The following is a 25225-nucleotide window of genomic DNA, read 5'->3' on the forward strand; positions in this document are numbered from 1 at the left end:
GTACTGGGCATTGGTTAGGCCATTTTTGGAATACTGAGTGCAATTCCAGTCTCCCTGCTATAGGAAAGATGTTGTGAAACTTGAATGGGTTCAGAAAAAATTTACAAGGATGTTGCCAGGGATGGAGTGTTTGAGCTATCAGCAGAGGCTGAATAGGCTGGGGCTGTTTTCCCTGGAGCGCCAGAGGCTGAGGAGTGACCTTTTATTAAGAAAATCATGAGGGGCATGGATAGGTTGAATAATCAAGGTCTTTTCCATGGAGTAGGGGAGTTCAAAACTAGAGGGCATAGATTTATAGTGAGAGGGGAAAGATTTAAAAGGGACCTAAGGAGCAACTTCTGCATGCAGAGGGTGGGATATGTATGGAACGAGTGGCCAGAGGAAGTGGTGGAGGCTGGTACAATTACAACATTTAAAAGGGCATCTGGATGGGTATATGAATAGGAAGGGTTTAGAGGGATATGTGCCAAGTACAGGCAAATGGACGAGATTAATGGCATGGATGAATTGGACTGAAGGGTCTGTTTCCATGCTATACAGCTGTATGACTTTATGACTCTAAATGGATGGGATCGAAGATGATTAAATCCTCAAACCCTGATAACTCTATCGCAAGGTATTTAAGGAAGTGACTGTAGAAATAGCAGATGCATTAGTGGTAATCTTGCAAGATTCTATAGACTCTCGAACAGTTCCTACAGATTGGGCAATAGCTAATTAACCCCTCTATTTCAGAAGGAAAGTAGAGAGCAAACAAAGAATTATAGACCAGTCAGTGTGCCATGATTTCATTACGACTGGAAATTTCTATCGAGTGTAGTTCTTTCTGTGGCTTATTCATTTTCATAGAAAACCTTCAACCACAATATCTGTTCAGAATTGTATGCAGTCATTGTTATGGACACCAATTGTTGTTGGAAAGGTTTCCTCCCTGATAAAGTTTGGTATTTTAGTGTCACAGAGTTTTTACAACGTGGAAAGAGGCCTTTCGGCCAATTGCATCCATGCCAGTCATCAAGCATCCATGTATTCTCATCTTGTTTCTACATTTTAGCACCATATTATTTAATTGCAAGCTACAAGTAAGAAAGAAATTGATATGTATGTCTAGAAACATTTTACCACACTAGTCACTGGGCATGTATGAGAGAAAGGGTGCATTTATTGAATATGAGTAAAAATCTGAGAAACCCATTTTACAATTTAACTTTGAAAGCACTGATAATTCTATCATTTCTGACCAACCTAAACAATATATCTATACAGACTGGGGGAAATGGTGGTGTAGTGATAATGTGGTAATCCCAAACGCCAGGCTACCTTTCTGGGGGCGTGCTTTCAAATTCCAACATTGCAGATTGTGAAATCTGAATTTTAAAACTGTCAAACATCATATAAAACCTGTCTGGAAATCAACTGCCCTTGTCTGGCCTACACATGACTCTAGACCCATGGCAATGTGGCTGACTCTTAACTGCCCTCTGGACAATTAGGGCTGGGTGTAGGCGGCACGGTGGCACAGTGGGTGGCACGGTGGCACAGTGGGCGGCACGGTGGCATAGTGGGCGGCACGGTGGCACAGTGGTTAGCACTGCTGCGTCGCAGCGCCAGAGACCCGGGTTCAATTCCCGCCTCAGGCGACTGACTGTGTGTCTGGCCTACACATGACTCTAGACCCATGGCAATGTGGCTGACTCTTAACTGCCCTCTGGACAATTAGGGCTGGGTAATAAATGACCATTAGCCCTGCCGAAGACACCCACACCCCATGAATGATTTTTTTACTTACGCTTCGGCGGGTCGGTGTGGACTTGTTGGGCCGAAGGGCCTGTTTCCACACTGTAAAGTAATCTAATCTAATCTAATTAGCCCTGCCGAAGACACCCACACCCCATGAATGATTTTTTTACAAAGTCATGATGGTGACTATTCACCACTCAAACGCTTGTTGGATAACCATTTTGTTCCAAAACAAAAGCATTACTTATGAATTAACAATGCTGTTTATCACCGCTGGTATCCCTTGTACACTAAGTGGAAGGAACAAATTTCTATGCACAAATCTTCCTCGGATAGGTGATGTATTAAAAAACAAAACGCCAAGGACATTTCCCAGACACAAGTATTTTTAATTAGAACAATGTGCTTGTTCAACTTCCCTTTCTAAAGAAACAGATACCATTTAAACAGGAAACCTGATTTTTTTTTTGATTGGGATGATCTTGTGAAGTTGCATCACAAGAAACCAAACTGGAACCATTTTGTTTTCATTTTTGTAGGATTTCAGTGCTTGATCTAATCGGTGGGGCAAGGTGTTGTACCAGGGAAGCTGGTGAGAAGGGATCCTTAGTTGCCTGAGTGATGAGATCCTGGAAAATATTTCATATTTTTGGCTCTTAGGAGCCTATTCTTGATGAAGACAAGAAATTCGTCATCAGCTTGAATATGCCTGTTGACTCTGAAGGAAAGATATTTGAGGACCAGGATATCAAACCCAAGACTAACATCATAGTTTACTGTGCAGCAATTCAAATTCCCATTCCTCTATGTGCTTAGCAAATCCAATGAACTTCTGTATGCACCTCACAGCCCTGAAGAAATACCACCAATGCACCCTCACAAGATCCTCCAAATCCAACAGTAAGAAAGGTGGACAAACAGTAGCATCCTCTGCCAAGCATACATGTCCAGCACTGGGGAGCTAACCACTCAAAATCAGCTTTGCTGACCATTTTGGATGCTGGACCCTAGACCTCTGAAGCCTTTGGAACTCTGTCATGACAGGAAATGCCCAGGGTGGAGTGGAAATGCTTCATAGATATCTTCAATGCAAGTCTGAAAAGGTCATACACTCCTACCAAGTCATGGGGGTCCCTGGCTTGCAACAGACCAAAATGGAAAGGTCTCACCCAAAAGGCACCATGAAGAAATTTCGCTGGAATTATAGAGAGGTAAACATGCGATACCAAAATGGAACACGCAAACCTGCAAACAACTCATCTACCCAACCCTTAAAGCACGAGCAACTCCAATGTGGTAGATTCTGCAGATCATGCTGTAGATTTGCTAGTCATCTCCAAATTCTTCACACTCGAGCCAAAGCAAAACAGCCTCAATCCCAAGGCAGTGGGTGCAATATAAAATAATATCTAACTAGTTCAGCATACAGATTAAAGGAACCACTTGGTATTGATAAATAATGTGGAAGTAATGAAAAAAAATTATATTCTTTGTATAAAACCAGAACAAGGGATCGATTATGAATAGAATGAGGAAATTTAAATTGAACAAATCAAAGTATAAAAATTATTAGACATATTAACCTGCAGCTGTTCAAAGTGGGATTGTTATGTAAGCTTTATACAAATGAGGTGTACTGAGATAACAAGGCAGCTGGGTAATGCATGCTTCAGAAAAGTTGTAGCTATTTCCCATTTAGAGTGCTATAACTGATGAGGTGCTCATTGTCTCAGACCCATTCAAAAAATATACCAAAGTGGCATCTGGTTCAGGTGTGACCGAGGACAGGCATAAAGAAAACCGTGCAAATTTCAGAGCCTCATTGTGAGAATTATGGTTCATTTTAACTTTAATTTAGAGAGAGAATGAAGAAAAAAGGTTTACTTTTTTTTTGAAATTCATTTCCGAAATGCTGGCTAGATCAGCATTTATTGCCCATTCCTAATTGCCTGGAGAGCAATTAAGAATCAACCACATGTGGAATCACGTTGAGGCCAGACCAGGCAATAATGACCTTCTTTGGAGGATATTAAAGAGCTAGACGGGTTTTCCCAATGATCAACCACAGTTTCATGGCCATCATTGGATTTTTAATTCCAGACTTCTGTCAAGTTCAAATCCCACCATATGCCATGTGAGATTTGAATCAGTGTCTTGAGAACATTATCTGGGTCTCTGGATTAACAGCCCAGCAATAATACTTCTGAGCCATCACTTCGCCAGTATGAATGTCTCGATTAGATGCAAGGATCATTCCAGGTACAAGTATGTGTCTACAAGTTTCAAAGGATTTATTAAGTTGATCAAAACAAGTACAAAAGAAGCGATACTTCAAGAAAAATAATGATTTTTTTGTGGATCCACTTCAGGATACCAGCTCACATTTTCTGGCTGACTGAACACATGTTGATTTGTTTACTTTTGGTGACTGAAGCTGTCTTGTTGCCTTTGGTCTTTTCTGTGCATCAAACTACTCAGAATCTCTGCGTATTAATTCTTGTTAGCCACTATGCCTGTACATGATTAGAGACAGCATAAAAACAACTTGGTTTGTCAACGCATAATGAACATACAATCAATCTTTGCCTGGCAAGGTGATGTATACCCAATACCTAATTTCTTTTCCAAAGTGATGGTCATTTTATGGATATCACTTCCTACTTTTTCCTGATTAGATCTTTGAAATGTCCCTTTTATGACTGAATTCCCTCTTAGCTTACTAATGTCATAGATCTCTACCAAGAAAATATAACACCAACAGAGTAATTTATGCATCAGTGTAAGAGTATTCAGTGGTACACCCTAGTGATTAACTATCATCCCAAATATCCCAACATTCAGGAAAATTACAAAGCCTACTAACATCCTTTTAATTAAAAAAGCCATGTGTGACTCCCACAATGATTGTTGTGTTAACACAGGTTACAAAACACCATTGCAAGATACAGCAAAACATATAAAGCTTAAAATAACCTTGCAAAACTAATAGTTGTACAATTAAGCCATTTTAAAATCTGGCTGTTTCTTTTGGTCAAAGCTATTTTTCTCAAAGCATTTGCACATCTGTTAGGCTAAGTGTACATCAGCTTGAGCCTTAAGTTATAATTTGTTTAATCGTGGTTAGTTGTAAACTGCTTTCTATAGGAGTAGCCATATGGCCCACATCAAAAAAAAGTCATGAATTTATAATTTTATTTCCTCTTGTTTAAACAAATCAAAACTATTGAAAAATAACTCAGTCCTATATCACCCATTTTACAGGTGCGAAACAGTTGGCTATAAGTGGAATCTGAAGAGTGTTATCAATTTCAACCTAGTCTTATCCTCGTTCAAAGAATGAGAAGTATTAGACTGTAACATAAGGAATATGATGTTGTTGGATGCAAGTAGGTTCTGAATAAGAAGACTTCACAGAGGATACAGTATATATTGTCAGACATCTGAGAAGCTGAGGGCTTTGAAGTCATTGACTCTTTGTTCCACTTTGTATTATTTGCTTTGGATGATGAGTATGTCTATTCATGAGTTTACTCTTCCTTAAATAACTAATCACGTGGGTACTTCAATTAAATCACATTTTCACCTCAGCCAGTTTATTTGCTATATCTTGCTCAGCTGGAAACTTGAGTGCTGTATAGTCTTTAACAGACCGTGACTACTAAAATCAATTATATTCTCTGTAGAAATGACTTCAGTTTTAATGACCACTGACATTTAATCTTACTTAATTGGATGTAATTATTAATGAAACCTTGTCTATCCAATACTGCAGGATGCAGAATAAAGAAAGGTGATTACGCTTTAAAGCATTCGTTGTGGGTTTGAGTTTTAAACTTGATGAAAACCTTTGTCTAAAATCTCTAATATTTGCTTTACCTGTCCCCAAGGGATAAGCAAGCTAAGGAGTGCTGCAGGTATTACAAGAAATGGATTTTCAGCAAAGACTGACCTCCAGTCTCGAGAGACTGAACGGCAGACTATCCAGCGCCTCAAGGACAAATGTAAGAAGCAGGCCAAGCAGTTACAATCTTTTCATGACCAATTACAAAGAGCAAGCCTTAGCATTGAGGTTCTTGCTGTCACAACACAGCATTTCCATCAGAAAGTAAGTACATCATTTCACCCCATAGAAAATTGTAAAACATTATTAATTTTGTTGATTAAGAGAATCCTAACTTAAACAACTATTTTTAACAGTTTATGCACATATTTATTACTTTATGAACAACGTTATACCAAAACCTCTGCCTATTTGGTCTCAATCTGCAATAATTGTAATTAATTTGTTGTGAATTAGATGTGGAGGTTATTTTCCTCCATTGAATTCAATATGACCTCCATTTTACAACATTGCACGAGGATAATGACTTTAGCACTAGATTTGTTGTTTATTTATATTTGATTTGCAATAAAATTGCCAGTGCAAAAATTGCTTGCACCATTTCAAAGTGACTATGAATTCACATCGTTAAATTCAGGTCCACATCCTTAAAAATCTGCATTCAACTTTCTATGGCTTGGATTAAATTGTTTTGTTCCTGATTGCCAAAAGGTCATTTCAAATTAGGTTGCACCCAAGTTGGAGCATGATGTTGGTACAGCGGATGATGCATGTAACCGAATCTGGCCACAGGCAGAGCCATGCACAATTGGTTAGTCTACCAGCCTGTCTGTTCAAAATTGGTGAAAGTAAACACCCCAGGAATAACAGAAAGGTCCTTGGGTCAAAAGGATATCAATCAGTTTGATACACCAGTAAAGATGATAGTGAGAGTGTGGGGATGAGTGGAAGGGGAGAGAAGCAATCAGGAGGGAGAAAGGTGAATGTCAGAACACAGAAGCTTGTTCCTTCTGACTCCATGATAAGTAAATAGAAACTTACGTTTCAGATAGAAACTTTGTTTGCTCTTTAAAGGGTACGATTTTTATTCTTTTGCGGGATGTGGCAAGACCAGCATTTATTTGTCATTTCTAATTGCCCTTGAGAAGTTGGTTGAGAATTGCCTTTGTGAACTGCTACAGTCCAGATAGTGAAGACATACCTACAGTATTTTTTTCAAAAGGAAGAACCAGGCTTTTGATCCAGTAACAGAAAAGCAGTGATAATCATAGTTTCCAAGTGATGATGGTATGTGGCCTGAAACAAAACTTGTGGAAGGTCATTTTCATGCAAATGCTTCTCTTGCACTTTGAGACGGTGAGTTTGAAAGATGTTGTGAAAGGAGAACTTGTTGAGTTGCTGTAATGCATCGTGAATGTGGTACACCCTTGCTGCCACTGTACATTGTTGCTGAAGGGTGTTCAAAGTGGTGGCTGAGGGACCATTCGTGTAGGCTGCTTTGCCCTGGATAGTTTTGAACATTTTAGTTGTTGCTGCAATCATTCAGGAAAGTGGAACATCTTCCGTTTCTCTCCTGAATTGTCCCTCATAAATAGTGTACTTAGATAGTGGATAGACTTTGGGGAGTCTAGAGGTGAGTTACTCATGACAGCATTCTCTGCAGCTGACCTACTGTTCTAGCCATTATGTTTACATTGCTGGTCATGGGTCGGTTAGCTCAGTTGCCTGGACAGCTGCTCAGTGACACCAACAGCGCAGGTTCATTTCTTGCACTGACTGAGGTTACCATAAAGGACTCTCCTTCTCAACCACTCCCCTGATGTGACCTTCAGATTAAACTCAACAGGTTGTGCATTAGAACCAGACACAGCCGACATGGAGTAATCCTTACGATTGACTGATATCTTTAGTACTTTGTAATAAGCTACCAATGACTAAGGGGCTGTGATGGTGCCAGTGGTAGTGACTCTTCCTCTTGGCCAGAGGACCAGGTTCAAGACTCTCACGCCCTGGACGTGCGTCATGTTAGACCACATTGATTAAAATAACTCAACTGATGTCTGCCAATCTAATTTGTCTGTTGTTCTACTCATCCTGGCAGTGTCCAGAGCTCAGTGATGGCTGCTGCCAGATTGTAAGAAGGAACACGAAGTAGGTCCAATGGATCTTGGATTGAGGTAGTTTAGGCAGCAAGGCTTCGGTCACCTGGGGAAAGAGGGGGAGTGGGAGGAGTTTGGACTGTGGGTGGGTTGGGAGAAAGAGGGAGTATTAGGTGTGCAAAGAGCACTCATCTCCCTGAAGTTATGCCTTCCCACCTTTTTTAAAAGCTTATTTAAAAAAAGAACTGGCTGCCCAATTTTCACACACCTGAAAATACCAATTGTACACTGGTATGGGAAAACTATTATCGGTATCAATTGACCATGAATTATTGTTTAAATGTGTTGGGTGGAGTGAGCTCAGGTGTATGTGAGAAGGTGGTGGTCGCCAATTTTCACCCGACTACTTCCTGTTTATGCCTGAGAATGCATGGATTATGCAATGAAAAATTGCAATAAATAACCTGCTTGCTGCTTCTGGTACGTGCATGATCATTTTCAGAGAGAGGTCAATTTAAAAGCCAATTCACCCCTAGGAAAACAACAGATCTCCTTACTGTGTGCCATTGGTGGTCAACTAATGGTATCAGGATGCCTGAACTACTTTCAGGTCAATCAGTACTGCTGCTGCTATTTCCTGAAGCCAGCAATAAACTGTAGGTCAGAATATTGGGAGCGGTCCGTAACAGTGTCATTAACTGCAGTTTGGAAAAGCTGCAAGTGGGTCTGACACTCATTTTCTTGCAGTATCTTGAGAGTTTTGAAGCTTTAAAGTAAATCTTCTTGCAGTTACATAAGCTTATGAAATTTCCCTGCCACTAAAATCTCCTGTTCCATTTAACCATTTTGCTCTGGAGTGAAGAATTGTAAACACTGATCCATTCCTGAAGAAGGAAGGGGCATGCATTCAAGGTGAGAGGGGGAAAGTTCAAAGGAGGTGTTAAGGCCAAGTTTTTTTTACACAGAGTGTGGTAGAAGTCTGGAACACACTGACACAGGTGGTAATTGAGGAAGATACAATAAGGGCATATATGCAAGGAATGGTGGGATATGGACTAAGGACAGGCAGAAGGGATTTGTTTCATTTGGCGCCATGTTCAGCACAACATCATGAGCTAAAGGATTCACTTCTGTGCTGTACTGATCTATATTTTTAAGTGAGGGAGGAATAAATTCAGGAGCTTAAAGAATTTGTTAGTTTACAATCTTTGGTGAGAAAGATGCTGAGATCTAACATCAGTGACAGAATAACTGAGACTTGCTCTCATTGATCTCTGATTGAAGAAAGTCAGCATGGATTTGTGAAGTGTAGATACGTTCCATTTTTAGGGGATACTATAGCACATGTGGCAGTTTTTTGATGTTGATAAGATTCTTCATGACAGATGTTGAAATCACTTAAAGTTGGAGTTAATCTTGAAACATAGCTGGTAACTTATTAGGAAGTTGGGGGTGGGGTTTTTTGGATGAGGGGAACATTTGCCAGTATTTGTTCCAGGACCTCACTTTTTTCACCATCTAGGTTAATGATTTGAATAAAGAAATAGAGAATTCTATGTCCAAGTTTGCAGATAACACTGTGATGATGCCTAGTTTGTTGTACTGATGGGAGCCAGAGGGATGTATAAGCCTGTGCCTTCTCTCTTTCTCTCTCTCTGCCTCTCTGCCTCCTTGTCAAAATCATCTCTGTATTTCTAGTTCACCATGAGCAATGCCACAGGAGATCCAGTCGTAGTGCATTATTTAAGGGTCATGTTGCTTATGAGAAAATGCTCTCATAATATTATCCAAATAACTTGTCATTTAAAACAAGGGTTAAGTCAGATTCAGTAATCATAGCATCTGGATATTTAAGTGAACTGAACAACATTGACTTCAGTTTTCAAACGCATTTAATGGGAGACAGTAACTCAATCAGCATTCTGAATGTACATGGTGCTCTTGTGCCTATTCAAAGTAGTGCCATGAGATATTTTACATTCAACTGAGGGTAGATTGAGTCTTGGTGTAACTTTTCATCCACAGCACAGTGCATCTGACAAGACCAACTCTCCCTCAGAGAATGTCAGCCTTGATTTTCTACTCAACTCTCTGGAGTGGAACTTGAATCCACAAATCTTTTTTCAGAGGCAAGGGTGTGATCACAATCAAGGCTAGTACACAATGAAAACATAACACAATATGGCATTTCCCACATAAACATTGAATAATCTGTTTTAGATTCTAACAGTGCCGTACATCAGTTTGATAATTTTTGTGTGACTAATGTGCCATCTACTGCCTTTTAAAGTAATTACCAGCAACTTGTCTTTTGTTTTATTTTACTAAGTGGCAATCTATTTGTATATTGCTTTGTAATTATAGCACTATCTTACTAATCAGCAAAATTGATTGCAGTGGACAGATTAATTCTGTGGGTGTACTACTGAAGTAGAAGAAACTAGTTTTGGATCGTGGGAGTATTTACTAACATTTTACAGATGGTTATATTGTTGCATTGTTCAAAGATAAATCTCTATTCATTTCTCTGTTGCAGCTGGCATTTCCAAGTTTGATGTCCCTCTTTGAATTCCTTCTCTCAATCCCCGATAATCCTGACTTAAATAATAAGCACTTGCTGTTTCCATTCTATTCTGAGTCTGTTATTGTACACTTTGTTGGGGACAATTTCTATCTCATCTGCAGCATGTTTTCCACAAACACTGTTAAGGCCAGTAATATTTTGCAGCAGAAATACAAGGTGTGCATCCTAGATATTTATTTTCTGCTCAAAAATCCATGCTAATGCATTTCCATTTGCTATTTGGCTCTACTTATGATCTTCCTGCATGTTCCAAGTGATTTCACTAGAGGGGGTGCAGAGGAGATTCATTGCAATATTGCCTGGGATGGAGCAGTCCAGCTCTGAACAGAAGCTGGATAAGCTCTGGTTGTTTTCTTTAGAGCAGAAAGGACTGGGGCGGGCGGGGGGGAAATCTGCTTAGAAGGTTATGAAGGGCTGGACAAGGTGGACAGAAAGCAACCGTTCCCCTGAAGAGTCAATAACAGGAAACATAATTTTAAGATGAAAGACAAGAGGTTTAGTGGGGATTTGAGGAAAAATAAAAATCCATGGTTGGAATTATCATGCACTGCCTTGGGGAATAATTGAAGTGGGAAACCTCACAAGCTTTTAAAAAACAGTATTTGGTTGAGCGTTTGAAATGTCATAAAATTAATGGCTACGGGCCAAGTTTTGGAAAATGGGACTGGCATAGATTTAGAGTAGTTTTCTGTCAGTACAGACTCGATAGGCCGAAAGGCCTCTTCTGTACTGCATGTTTCTATGAATAAAAGTGAAGACCAACACATGAAGATATCCTTTCCTGACACATGCCTCCCTTTGAGACTGCACATACCTTTGAAATGTCTCTTACTTCTCATGGGCACAACATTCACATCTGTAACATGAGAGGTGTTGCTTACTCTTGCAATGAGAAAAGCTTCTGGGACTGAGGTGATCCTCCTGTTCGATCAGTTTGCTTCTGGTATGATCTCAAGTGCTTGTTCTTAGCCGACCCGATTTTGTGTCTTAAATTCCATTCATATTGGGCTCTGAGAGAAAAGACCAGAGGACTTCACAGAAAAGGGAAGGGAAATCCAGAACTCCCTGCCCCCAAAAAGGTATGAGAATGTTCAAAGATAGATTGATAGATTTTTGCTCGGCAAGTCAATCCAGGAATATGGAACAAAGGCAGGCAAATAGAATGGAGATGCATAACAGCCAGCAGTTATAGCATGGCAGAAGATATTGGCGATTTTGACTGGTGTACAGTTCCCAAGTACTGTATTGCCATTCCTGGGAAACATGGAGTCCTGGCTGTGTACCTCACTAGTCAGCAGGGGATGCTGCAAGTTGCAGACGATAGCCAAATGCACTCTCATCACCAGGATCCCTGAAATCCAGAAATCTCAAAATGCAGAATTCTTCATAGGGCAGGGATCTGCTGCAAGTTTCAGTGATTTCCACAGTCTCCATTGCTACCTTGATGATGAAAAATCTTTCCTGACATTTCATTATTACAAATGGGAGTTATGGACTCGAGAGTTGCACCTGTCACTTGCTTAAACCTGTGGAAGCTGGCTTCAAAATCAAGTTACATGTAAGCACTATCTCCTTCCAGCACTCTTCTTTTCAGTTTCAAAGTAATTTCCTATAACATGAGATTCGAGAACATAGACAGCCCAAAGTTCATGAAACAGGGTTTCTTTATTCTGCTGGTATTAGCTTATTTACAAACATGAAGGGAAATTAATATTAAACAAGGAAGTATTTAGATGAAATTAAGCCTATTTTTCTCATTGGGTTGAGGAATTCATTGTGTCTCTTTTCCCTCTTCCCATGAGATTATCCTTCCTCCTTTCCGACACTATCACAACAGAGGAGAACTGATTTAAGTGAACATGGTGTCCCACTTCTGCAACCTATAATAACCTACTTCAGGCTTCCTGTAAAAGTAATGACCCAAGAAACTCAACAATAATGTCCATTCCAAGTCTCTGCTCAAAGCTGTTGACGCCATCATTGGAACAAAGCCTCAAGACACACAGATTTCTAAGCCTTTGCAAAGGGATTCCAGATCCATGTGCCACGATGATTGACTGCTCCATATACAATGAAAATGCTTTGAGCTCAAGCAGAAAGCTGACCAAACATCACATTCAACGCCTTCACCTTTTTTGTGACAGAACATTTCCTGTTCTTGCAGAAACATTCAATCACACTTTCACAACATCAGCATTGCCTGTACTTGCAAGTTACAAGAATGTAGAACTTTGTGTTATTAGTTATTAATTTCAATAATTTGTGTGAAAATTGCACATTTTAAAAAAAGCTATATTTTGAATTATCAAAATGACTCACAGCCTTTAAGTGAAATGCTTCCAGACATAACTATGGGATATATTAGTTTTTGACAGCATTCTGTCCATTTTTCCCTTGAGACTTATAACAAATGCAAACCAGCTGTGTAGAAACAAGTTAATTCCCAATTAGGCAAAATATTGAACCCTCCACCTCCCCGCCCCTGCAGAAAAGACTCGGGTGTACAAATTGTCTGCAACCTGTAGATGTCCGACTATCTTTTCTGGTGTAAACTGCTCCATTTCCCCCTTCTACTGCTTAACCTTGTTTTCCTCTCTTACAGTCAATAATCATTATGTCTTCTCCACTCTGACCCCTGCTCCTCATTGTGCCTCAACAGCTTTTCCGTCCATCTCCATCCCCACTGGGAATACTGCAGCAATTATACTTTCAGCTATCATTTCTATCTCTGCTTCTGTGGCCACTGCCAAATCTCTTACTGAAACCAGGTACAAATCAATTGCTGCCGCCATCTTTGATTTCCATATGAATGAAATAAAAGTCTTAGACAGCATTTAACAATAATTCTTGCTTTGTTCATCTATTGTTGCCTCCTTGGACTCGTCCAGCAAATCTTTCATTAATAAGCCTCTCTCTCTTTCCGTTGTTATGATCTCAGCGATGTTATTACCAGACAAGTCAAATCCTAGATTGAAATCTGGTTTGATAGGTCAGTTTTGTTTTATTTTTGGTTTTATCAAGGTGGTCTCTCGCTGAACTGTAAGCACACAATATTGCAGGTTTAGAATAAAACTGACATTTAAGCTGAAATAAAATAGAGTAAGTCAAACTATTTATATTTAGAAACAAATTTAAAGATTTTGAAACACACGATAAGAATATAATCCCAAAAGCACCCCCATGCAATACTCACATCAGAAAGAGTTTCCTTCTCCAATACAACCATAGACTTAGCTTAACTTTGGCTTCAACTGCAGTTGCTGTGGGTATGTTCGCCAAGCTGGAAAGTTGATTTGCAGACATTTCTTCCCTTTCTCAGTGATGTCCTCAGTGCTGTGGAGCCACTTATGAAGCACTGCTGTTCTGTGTTAGTTAGAATTTATTTGAGTTTATGCCCACTGCGTCCAATTGTCAGTTCTGGTTGTTCATTGCAGTGGTCGGTATATTGGGTCTAGGTCAATGTGTTTATTGATGGAATCTGTGGATGAGTGCCATGCTTCTAGAAGTTCTCTGATGGTCCTCTGTTTGTTTTGACGTATTATCGTTGTGCTGTCCCAGTCAAATTTGAGGTCCTTGTCAACTGTGTCTCTAGATATGAAGTACAGTTGGTCGTGGAGTTTAGTGGCTAGTTGCTGTTCATGGATGTGCATCACTAGTTGACTGCTTGTCCTATATAGTGTATCGTGCTATCTCTGCATGGAATCTTGTAGATCACGTTTGTCCTGCACACGGTGGGTATTGTGTCCTTTGTTCTGCTGAGTTGTTGTCTGAGCGTGCCTAACAGTTTATGGGCCATCATGAATCCCAGTGGGTGGAGAAGTCTGGCTATTAGTTCCAAAATGTTTTACATAAGGTGGAGTGGTCAGTGTGTTGGGTCATAGCATGTCCTCGTGTTGTTTGTCTGCTAAGTAGCTGTGGATGAAGTTGCGGGGATATCCATTCTTGGCAAAGATTTTGTAGAGGTGTTCTTCTTCTCTTCACAGATTGGAAGTCTGCAGTGTGTTGTAGCCCTTTTGAACAGGGTCCAAATGCAGCTTTTGTTGTGTGTGTTTGGGTGGTTGCTGTTACAATTCAGGATCTTGTCTGCGTGTGTGGCTTTTCTGTACACCTTTTGTTGTGCATTCTCCATTTTGTGCTCTTTCTACCATCACATGTGGGAGTGCGAGTTGGTTGGTAATTTCCTTCTCTCTCGTAAATTTGATCCCTGTGAATATGGTGTTGATAATCTGGCTTCAACTCTCATTCTGGAGAATCTGAGCTTTTGTCTTGAAGCCTACAGCCCACTGAATTTAAATTTTCTCAGCTTCAAGTAACCTTTCAGGGTGTTAACCAAACGCTTCTAATCTGGAGCTACCAATAACCTCCACAAACTGAGGTAATCTACTTTAACAATTCAAAACTATCTCCACTGATACTCAGGAGATTTTTTCCCATCCACCTTCAACTAAGAACCTGCAGAACTGCCCTGAAATTGAAATTAAAAAGCTTTGTTCCAAGCTAAGGAAATTTATCTGAAAGCTTTATGTACTTACAAACACTCCCAATGTAAACAAATTCACTTTAGCTTCCAAAACTATCCCTGTCAAACTGTTTTTAAAAGATATCACTATGGCTACAGAAATATGTGCAAGTTAAACTTTAAACCCCTTGAGGCACACAGAAAATCCATATGCCACTTGTTCAAATTCAGAAGTGCAAGTCAAAAGTAATTAAAACATATACAAATCAACAACTTCGACTGGGACAACACTACTATTATCTGACAAGCCAAACACAGAACAGCCAGGGAATTCCTCGAGGCATGGCACTCATCCACAGATTCAATCAATAAGCACATCGACCTGGACCCAATATACCGACCACTGCAGCGGACAGCTGGAACTGACAACCGGAAGCGGCAGATTCAAACCACTACAAATGCTGGAGGAAACAACACAGAAGCGCTTCACAGGAGGCTCCCAAGCACTGAGGATGTCACCTAGACACGGGACGAAACGTCTGCAACACAAATTCCCAGCTCGGCGAACAGAACCACAACAACGAGCACCCGAGCTACAAATCTTCTCACAGACTTTCAACAACTTACATCACCCCCTTCAAGAGTCCAGTAACTCAAAAAAAAAAGTCCTTGCCATGCATTGGCATACTAGGCAGGCAGGTTGGCAAAGAAGAAAGATGAGGAAGTAACACAGAAAGATTTGAAGCACAGTTGTCTTAATGTGCACTTTACAAAATGCCAAGAGATGAGAGCTGTGAGCTAATTCAAATGGAAATTCAAACCTAGGATAGGGGCAAGATGATCAAGAGACAGAGACGTAATAGCGGATTGTCATGGGCATGAGTTGTGGTGAGAGGGATAAAAATGCACAGTGGAGAGACAGGAAACAAAGACAGAAGAAAAAGCCGAAAGACATATAAGAGAAAGGAAGGGATTGGAGTAATGGATTTTTGTTTGAACTGAAATGAGTAATCATAAGGACACAGAGAATTATGATCCGAGGGAAGGATCACAAGTTTTACATCATACATTTGCTTACTGCCTGTAAAATATAGCCAACTTAATCATTTATCTCAGGCTTCGTGTCACTAAAGTCATCTCAATTAGTACAATTAACACAGTTGAAGTCTTGGATAAGCAAAACAAAAATAAATTATCAAGATAAGCTGACTCTTTGATAAAATATCTGCTTGCTTAGGAATAAATTTTAAAGCTAATACTTTCTTAAAGAAGTCTGTAGTTCTGACAGAGAAAGACTTCTTGTTTACATGAATGACATTTTACCCATAAATTTGAAACTGAGTTTCATCTTTTTATTGATTTGTTTCCACCTGAAAGCATTGGCAGTCGGAGCAATGTCGGAGTGAGTAGTCTAAATGACGGAATCAGGTGGACCTCTTTCTTGTACATTGACACATGATTGTGAGCAGAAAGGCCAGCATTTATTGCCCAGCTTTAATTGTCCTTGAGAAGGTGATAGGGGACAGTTATGTAAAGCATCACAGTCCATTTTGTATGGTTATCATCGTCAGTCCCTCAGAATGATATATGCTAGGCTTCATAACCTGTGTATGCTCAGATCACTTAGCAGGCCAATCTTGGAGTTATAGGCCTTAGAGCAGAGAGGACAAAAATTGCCCTGAGAAAAATGGGGTGGGGGATGGTTCTCACACAGGGTTCTATTGTCTCTCCTTCCCCACAGGAGAGTTTCAGTGTTTAGACTCTGACTGTGCTGCAGCTTGTTGGATGAGGTGCTGCCACATGGTACAGTTGGTTGCAAATTCTTCTGTCACAAAATCAAATTGCCTTCTTTTTAATAAGGTCTTCAAAATGCCCAGACCAGTGATCATGGTTGCTGTACTTTGTTGGGCTGATTTCCCGTTTGACTTTGAGTATCCTGTGGCATACTGTTGCGGGAAATTTTCCAGCACTCCGAGGTGTTATTGGCAGGTGACCAGAGTCTCACCACCATGTAGAAGGCTGGTGAAGCACAGCATTGTAGACAGAAGCCTTTTGTCCTGTTATGGTAATTTCTGTTATCAAAGACCCCATTGGGCAATTTTTAGCAGGTTGCACTAACACAGCTCATTGTTAGCTGGGTGTGCTCTTCCGTGGTAACTCCTGTATTGGGATGTAAAGTTCTAAAAGAGTACATGCTGAAATGTGCAATCAGCATCACCCAATATGATGATGTGCTCTTACCCAAGCTCTCAGACCTTCTTATAAACGCCTAAGTGAAGACTACATCCCAATTTCCACAACACCATCACTGCTTCACTTTCAAGAAGAGTGGTGATAAGCCCATTCATAAACATGTGGGGATATATTCCTTCTGTCCATTGTACGGGTGATTCTTGTGTGATTCCTCTTGGACCACTTGCTACCCATCAGTGAAGACATGCTTCCAGAAACCGGATGTGTTTCTGGCCCTCCAGGTGAACCACAGACGCAATCTTTCTCACTTGACAAACCCAGGTATATGGAACAAGACGAAGAGCTCTACATGGCAATTTTTATGAACAGCTTCTGGATTTGTCAACTGCAAGCAAGTCCTTCAGAGATTTTGATGTTCAGCAAAATTTGATAGTGGTATAATTACACCCACGTGCATGAGGGAGGGAATTCCTGGCTTTTTGATCCAGTAACATGGAAGGGAGTAATATGTGCTGTGGATAAAAAGGATCTTTCCTCCCTAACTGGACCGTGAGTGTACTTTTACCAGTAATAAATTTTGCTGAACATCCAAGTCCCTGAAGGACTTCTTTGCAGTTGACAAGTTCAGAGATTCTTCATAGATATAGCCATGTAGAGCTCTTGGTCTTGTTCCATACATTTCTCTTGGATTTGTCAAGTGAGTGAGATCATACTCTATATGGGGTTCCCAGAAAACATTTGTCAAGGTACTAGATAAAAAGTCATTGCTCAAAGTGGACAGACATGCTGATGAATGGAACATATTAACACGGGTTGCAGATTTGCTGGCTGGCAGAAAACAGAGTAATCATAAATGGGTCTTCTTTGGATTGGCAGGATGCAACAATGGGATCTCACAGGAGTCTGTGCTGGAGCCTCAGCATTTTACAATTTGTATTAATAATTTAGATGAGGGGAGCAGAGTCATACAGCACAGGAACAGACCATTCAGTCCAACTCGTTCGAGCCAACCAGACATTCCAATCTGACCTCGCCCCACTTGCCAACATGGTATGGTAACAAAATTTGTAGATGACCCAAAGATAAATAGGCAGGTATGATGTGCAGAGAACATGAAGGACCAACATACAGTTTGTTCTGTTATAACATGCGTTTTGCCAACACGAATTCACTGTAACACAATTGATGAATTGTGGACGTTATTTCTACAGTGCAAACATTTTAAATGTGTTGGCTGTAACAATATTATGTCGCCAACACTTCAGGCACTGTTTCTAAAGCACGTTGTTTTCCAGAATGCAGGGTTGCACAAGAATGTAACCATCATGTTATAGAGGAACTGACTGTAGATAGGTTGAGCGATTGGACAGAAATCGGGCAGTTGGAGTATATCATGGGAAAATGGGAAGTTGTCCACTTTGGCAGGAAAAATGAAAGAATTGTATTATCTAAACAGAGAATGACAACAGGATTCAGAGGGATCTAGTACATTTGTATGCAATTTAACAAGTGTTTAAGAAAGTTAATGGAATGATATCTTTTATTGTGATAGGAATTGAACATAGAAGTAAGCATCAAGCATCCTTCATTTGTATCTCTCCTCTATTACTATTAGCACTGCACTCTCCTTTTCCTAGGGGCACCTTCACCAACTGTCCCACATGCTCCTCCCCCCCCTCAAGTTATAGCAAAAAAACCATTATTTTTCCATTCTCTTCATTTCTGAAGAAGAGCATATTGGAGTCTAAACATTAGTTATAAGTCTCTCTCCACAGATGCTATTTGATCTGTTGAGTTTCTCCAGTACTTTGTGTTTTTATTTCAGATCTCCAGAATCTGCAGTACTTTGGTTTTATAAACGTAAGGACTTGAATTATACAGGGCATTATCAAGATCACATCTTAAACACTGTGTACAGGGTTCGCCTCTTAAGCAAAGATGTGAATGCACAGCAGACAGTTCAGTGGAGGCTTACCTGATGGCATGAAGAATTTGTCTTGTTTTCACTGGCATTTCAAAGAGTGAGGGTTGACTTGATTGATGTCTACAGGTCCTGAAGGATGTCACAAGATGGACAGTAGAAAAGAGGTTTAATGTTGTGGGTGTCCAGAACGAGGGACACTGTTTTAAAATGAAGTGTCAACCTTTTAGGACACAGTTAGGGATTTCTTTGTCTCACTTGGAGTGTTGTATGACTTTGAAATTCTGCCTTAGGGGGTGGTGGAGGCAGGTTCATTGAATATTTGTAAGGTAGAAATGGATTTTTGTTCAGCAAGACAATCAAAGATTATTCGGAATAGATGGGAATATGAAAATTTGAGACACAAACAGATCAGTCTTGATTGTATGGAGTGATGGAGCAGGATGAAAGGAGAAAAACAGCCACTGCTGCTCCTAATTTGTATGTTTGTGTAGCTTCATGATAGAAAATATGTCGCAGCCACCTGGCAACTTCAGCCCACCACTGAGTGCCAGGAGGCTCCATATTCCTCAACACCAAACCATGTCTCAGGACATGACCCATGTGCACCAGCCGCATGCATCCCCTTGTCTACAAATTGGCATCCTCTCAGGACCATCAAGGCACTGCTCTAATACAGTCAGAAGGTACAGACTATACTGCAGGACACACCAGCCACTCACATTGAAAGGCAGTGATAGGGTTGCGTGCAAGGACAAAGCACCAAGCTCATTAATTGGATCAAGGTTCTGTTTCCTAGCGAGTATCTTAGCTCTTGCTCACTTAGTGCAAGCATGAAAATATGCACTATGCTTGACCTTACCATGCATAGACCATTAATGGTTCAGCAAGTACAAAGGGATGACTTGTTGTAACATATTTAAAGGATGTGCCAGCTGCCTGCGAGGCAAATACACTGCACCTTTATTCAGCCAAATGGCCAGGTCAGAAACTGGCTGGATGCTAGTCCTCTGTCTAGTTGATGCTGTCAGTCAGGGAATTCTGGCATTGTAAGAAAAATGCAGAGTCCAGAGGCTTGGCCGTAGTCCATTTGGTCTGCTCACAGTCAAGGGATTTGCCTGCCTGCAGTTCAGGAGTGGGCAGCGGTCAGTCCATCATGCCCAGCACTATCAGTCAGGGGAATCGCACATCATCGGTTGGGGAGCTACAATGCCAATGGTCAGGGGTCTGCTCAGTTATGTTTAAGGGCTGCTCATCAAAGTTGGTCAGTGGTCGAGGGGACATATGGTCTTAGGGGTCCATCACTGACTGATGAAGGGTGTGCAACAGGGTCCGTGTGGAGGTAACTACCACAAAGGATGAGAGAGAAAAATGCTGGATGGCAAGAATGGCAAAGCAGGAACAAAGACAGTGATAGGGGATTTGCAAGTTATTTGGAGGAAGTTTGAAGAACATTGTTAGAGGGCATGGTAAGCTATAGGAGAAGGAGTTATTGGCAGTGACCACCACCACGGCCTCCACTGGAAGAGCATAGAGGAGTAAGGTGGGTATCATCATGTTCCTGACCTTAGGACGTTGAAAAATGTTCATGGAGTTAAGAGGTGAAGCACTTGCTGTAGAATAATCACCCTCTGATCTGCTCTTGCACTCACAGTATGGTTTGGTTAAATATATAGTCAGTGATGACTTCCAAGATAATGTTCTTGGAGGAATCGCCAGTGGTGATACTGTTGACTGCCAAGGGGAGATAGTTGGATCCTCTCGTTTTGGAGATGGTTATTGCGTATCACTTGCATTGGTATAAGTGGTACTCATTTCACATTAATTCAAGTCCAAACATATCCAAGTGCCCTTATTATGCAGGGAGACAGGTGAGGTTATTGAAACTTGGACTACCCTGAAGAATTAGGTGCTCATGCATCATAGTGATGATGTCCGTACCTCTGACCCAGGAGAGGCGTGTTCAAGTCCCACCGGAGCTGTGTCATAACATCTCTCTGCAGGCTGATTAAAAAACCCGACACTTAGGAGGTTCTGCAGTGATGTCCTGGGACTGAGGTGACTGACCTCCAGTGACCACACCTGCCTTCCTTTGTGACACCAAACAGTGGAGAGGTTTCCAAATGATTCCAATTGCCTTAAGCTCTTGCAAGGTTTCCTTGATGTTAAGGACAGATATCCCATCTCTTCCCCAAAATTCAGCTCTTGTGTCCAAGGGTGGAATGGGGATAGGTTCTAATTGGTTCTTGGAGCAGCTTTCTGGCTGGCTGGAAGGAGTGTGGAACGGTGTGGCACAGTGACTCAGTGGTTAGCACTGCTGCCTCACAGCACCAGGGACCTGGGCTCGATTCCCACCTTGGGTGACCGTCTGTGTGGAGTTTGCACATTCTCCCCGTGAGTGCGTGGGTTTCCTCCGGGTGCTCCGGTTTCCTCCCACACTCCAAAAATGTGCAGGTTAGGTGAATTGGCCATGCTAAATTGCCCGTAGTGTTAGGTCCCTTAGTCAGTGGATCTGGGTGGGTTGCTCTTCAGAGGGTCAATGTGGACTTGTTGGGCCAAAGGGCCTGTTTCCACACTGTAGGGAATCTAATCTAGTATGTACAATATACATTTCACCTCAGTCCATCTCATTATCAATAATTGTCAGCCCTGCTTAGAGACCTCAAGTTGGGAGATAGCAATTTCCAGCAGAATTAATGTGACTCTGAACACATTTGCTGCTAAAATCTCTTTTATGCCTTTGTCATCTTTGGGTGTGAACCTTCCAATAAACCGTGCTGGTCTCTCACATCCACTGTCTTAAATTTGAGATTGCCAAAATTCTGCTGCACAAGCCCTAAGTCACATCAGGTTCCATTTATTCCTCACCCCTCCACTCACAGAATTACATTGACTCCTAATTTAACAACAACGATGTTAGAACTTTCAGCCTTAGTTTCCAATCATTTAATGTTCTTGCCCCTCTTTATCTATGTAACTTCACCTGACTCTTCAATCCTCCAATAGTCTACATTTCAGTTCTGGCTGCTTGTATATGCCTGATTTTACTAGCAATTTTCATAGCTCCACAAAGGCTTGCAATTTCAGGCACTAAGGCTTGCAATTTACACACTAAACCTCTCTGCCTTTCCTTCATTCTTTAATATTCTTTGTAAAAACAACCTCTTTGGTCAGCACTTATCTCTTCGTTGGACTTGGTGTCACCTTTTGCTTAGCCGTGTTACTGTGAAGCACCTTGAGGTGTTTATACAGAAATTTTGCATAAACCCCAGTTGTCTTTTTTATTACAGCTAGGAGAAATTGGGAACATATCTATATTCATTATTTTTTCAAATGTCCTTGTTCAAGTTAAAAATCAAACAACGCCAGGTTATAGTCCAACAGGCTTATCTGGAAGCACTAGCATCCAAATAAACCTATTTGTTTAAAGTTGTGAAGTCCTCCATTATTCAATTTTCTTCCTTCCGATGCAATGAAAAACATTCCCAGCCTGTGCAATGTTGCCCCATTAATCCCCCTCACTTCCCTTCAATTGGAGACCCCTTGCATTTTCCTAACCCTCCCAAATGGTAGGCAGTTTTAACAAGCAGTGCAGTTAACACTGTTAGCTTGCCTGGTGCACACAGCTGAGGGATAATAATCTGAATTGGCGACGCTACACATCAACATCGCCAGATGAATATATATTTAAACAAAAATCACCCAGACTAGTTTAGACCTCTCCAAGTAACAATGTTTGATTATAAAAGTGAATTACTTGCCTACCAACATGTTTTAGTTTCATCTGCCACTGTGCAGCATGGATTGTAATTAAACCATAAATAAATTTTTAACCAATAAACATTCAACAACAAAAGGTTGCAAGCAAATTATTCTGTAAATATTAAATTACTTCACTGCCTAATGTTTTCTGGAGGCTTTGCTACATATCAAAACATCAGCTATGTTTGTTATTTATAAATCAAATTGTTATATTATGCTTGTGAAACACTGATTAAACTTAGGTATAAGCTTTGCATTGCTGACACCTTCTGGAAGACTTAAGTAAATTCAACTCTGTATTTCCCAAAATATTACTGTTGCCCAGATTATACAGGAAAGTTCCATTAATCTAGTTGTCGATATTGTTAATTTGATTATTGTTGTGGACAAGACCTTATTTAGTTTGTGTCAGCAAAATTCTTCTTATTTGAAAGTTTTTGCTTAGCTGCTGACAATTTTTTAAAATTGCTCAAAATTAAGCATAAATCAGCATGTATAATTACCATTTATAAGGAATTATGCTGTTGTTATTTTAACCTGTTAGTATTTTTAATGTATCCTAGGTAATGTTGCCATTACATATTATCCTGTGGTCAACTAATCAAAACAATTAAGTGTTTCATAAGGAAGCTAAAGAGTACTTTGTGTGATTGGGAATTAGTTAATTTAGTAAAGACCTTTGTGTTTAAGGTATGGTCAAATGTTTACCTACTGACCCTTCAATTAAGGGTTTAAAGAAATCTTATGAAAAGGACATTTCTTAGTTGCAGTCTACAAATGTGCACTGAGGGTAGGTTACATATATCTGATTAAATTACCAATTGGGACAGAGCATCAAAATTGAGCAGCATGTTTATGCTAATATTTTATTGAAGCTTACCATGAAAACAGGATTTTATTGAGGATTTTCTAGTAGATGCTTCCCCATATAAAATAGTATATTTCAGTTGCTAAGTGTTCATGTGGCTGTAAAAACTACAGAGACCTGTGCCATAAAACTCAGTTGATTTTTAAAAATTATTTGCTTTTTATAAGGTTGCAAGGCTGGTTAGAGTAGTTTTGTTGCAAGAATATAAAGGGAATTATCAAAGAACTGGTGAACCAATTTGATTTTTTTTTAATCATTCATGGACATTACTGCCTAGAGCAGTATTTATTGCCCAAAGGGCAGTTAAGATTCAACCGCATTTCTTTGGATCTGCAGTTGTATGTAGACTAGACTACGTAAGGACAACAGGGTATATCCCTAAAGGGAATTATTGAACTGGATAGGTTTTTCTTCCCCCCAACAATTGATAATTGTTTCATGGTCAGAATTAGACTTTCAATTCCAGATTTTGTTTTTATATTGAATTCAAATTTTACCATCTGCCATTTACCAGGATTTAAACACAGGTCCAAACACCACTATTTGAGACTCTGGATTAATTAAACAAAAAAATTGCAGATGCGGAAATCTGAGCCAAAAGCAGAAATTGCTGGAAAGACTCAGCAGGTCTGGCAGTATCTGTGGAGAGGAAGCAGAGTTACCGTTTTGAGTCCAGAATTGCCAGACCTGCTGAGTTCCTCCTGTAATTTCAGGTTTTGTTTCTAGAGTAATAGAGTCAAGATTAGAGTGGTGCTGGAAAAGCACAGCAGGTCAGGCAATATCCAAAGAGCAGGAAAAATCAACATTTTGGGCAAAAGCCCTTCATGAGGCCTTATTCTGATGAAGGACGTTTGCCTGAAATGTCGAGTTTTTTTTCCTGCTCCTCAGATGCTGCCTGACCTACTGTGCTTTTCCAGCATCACTCTAGTCTTGATCGAATCTCCAGCATCTGCAGTACCCACTTCTGCCTTTCTGGAGTAATAGTGCAGTGATAATATCACTAAGCCATTGTCTTCCCGAGGCAACTGGGAGAAAGAATGGGGCTCTCTATTTCCAAATACATTATAACATTTATGAAAGATTTACAAATCTGATTTTAAATAGCAGGGCATACTGTCAAATGTTGAACTGTACTTTGCATATTCATGACATCAGTCACATTACTAGTTCATGAATTATACTTTAAATATAGTAAAGAAAAACTTTTCCTTGAAAGGAATCCTAAAGTTGTTAATGCTGGCAAAATAAATCAGATATAAAGAGAAAAATTCTTTTGGACACCATGTCTAATAGGTAAATGCATTTGTAGCAATTACCTCAATTCATGGTTGCTGTAGTTCTGTTCGCCGAGCTGGAAGTTTTTGTTGCAAACGTTTCGTCCCCTGTCTAGGTGACATCCTCAGTGCTTGGGACCCTCCTGTGAAGCGCTTCTGTGGTGTTTCCTCCGGTGTTTATAGTGGCCTGTCCCTGCCGCTTCCGGTTGTCAGTTTCAGCTGTCCGCTGTAGTGGCCGGTATATTGGGCCCAGGTCTATGTGTTTGTTGATGGAGTTTGTGGATGAGTCAGTTCTTGGGAGCCTCCTGTGAAGCGCTTCTGTGGTGTTTCCTCCGGCATTTATAGTGGCCTGTCCCTGCCACTTCCGGTTGTCAGTTTCAGCTGTCCACTGTAGTGGCCGGTATATTGGGTCCAGGTCAATGTGTTTGTTGATGGAGTTGTGGATGAGTGACATTCTTCTAGGAATTCCCTGGCTGTTCTCTGT

General features: G+C 40.5%; 1 protein-coding gene across 2 annotated transcripts in view; it reads left to right on the forward strand.

Annotated features, from left to right (window-relative positions):
- Positions 1-25225, forward strand: part of LOC122550775 (microtubule-associated tumor suppressor candidate 2-like) — a 440121-nt gene that overhangs the window by 339516 nt on the left and 75380 nt on the right. For both annotated transcript variants that reach the window (XM_043692024.1, XM_043692025.1), the window contains one exon: positions 5628-5845. In XM_043692024.1, the coding sequence (XP_043547959.1) occupies positions 5628-5845 (218 nt within the window). The remainder of the gene's footprint in view (positions 1-5627; positions 5846-25225) is intronic.

Source organism: Chiloscyllium plagiosum, chromosome 6 (assembly GCF_004010195.1).
Source record: "Chiloscyllium plagiosum isolate BGI_BamShark_2017 chromosome 6, ASM401019v2, whole genome shotgun sequence".
Classification (NCBI taxonomy): domain Eukaryota; kingdom Metazoa; phylum Chordata; class Chondrichthyes; order Orectolobiformes; family Hemiscylliidae; genus Chiloscyllium; species Chiloscyllium plagiosum.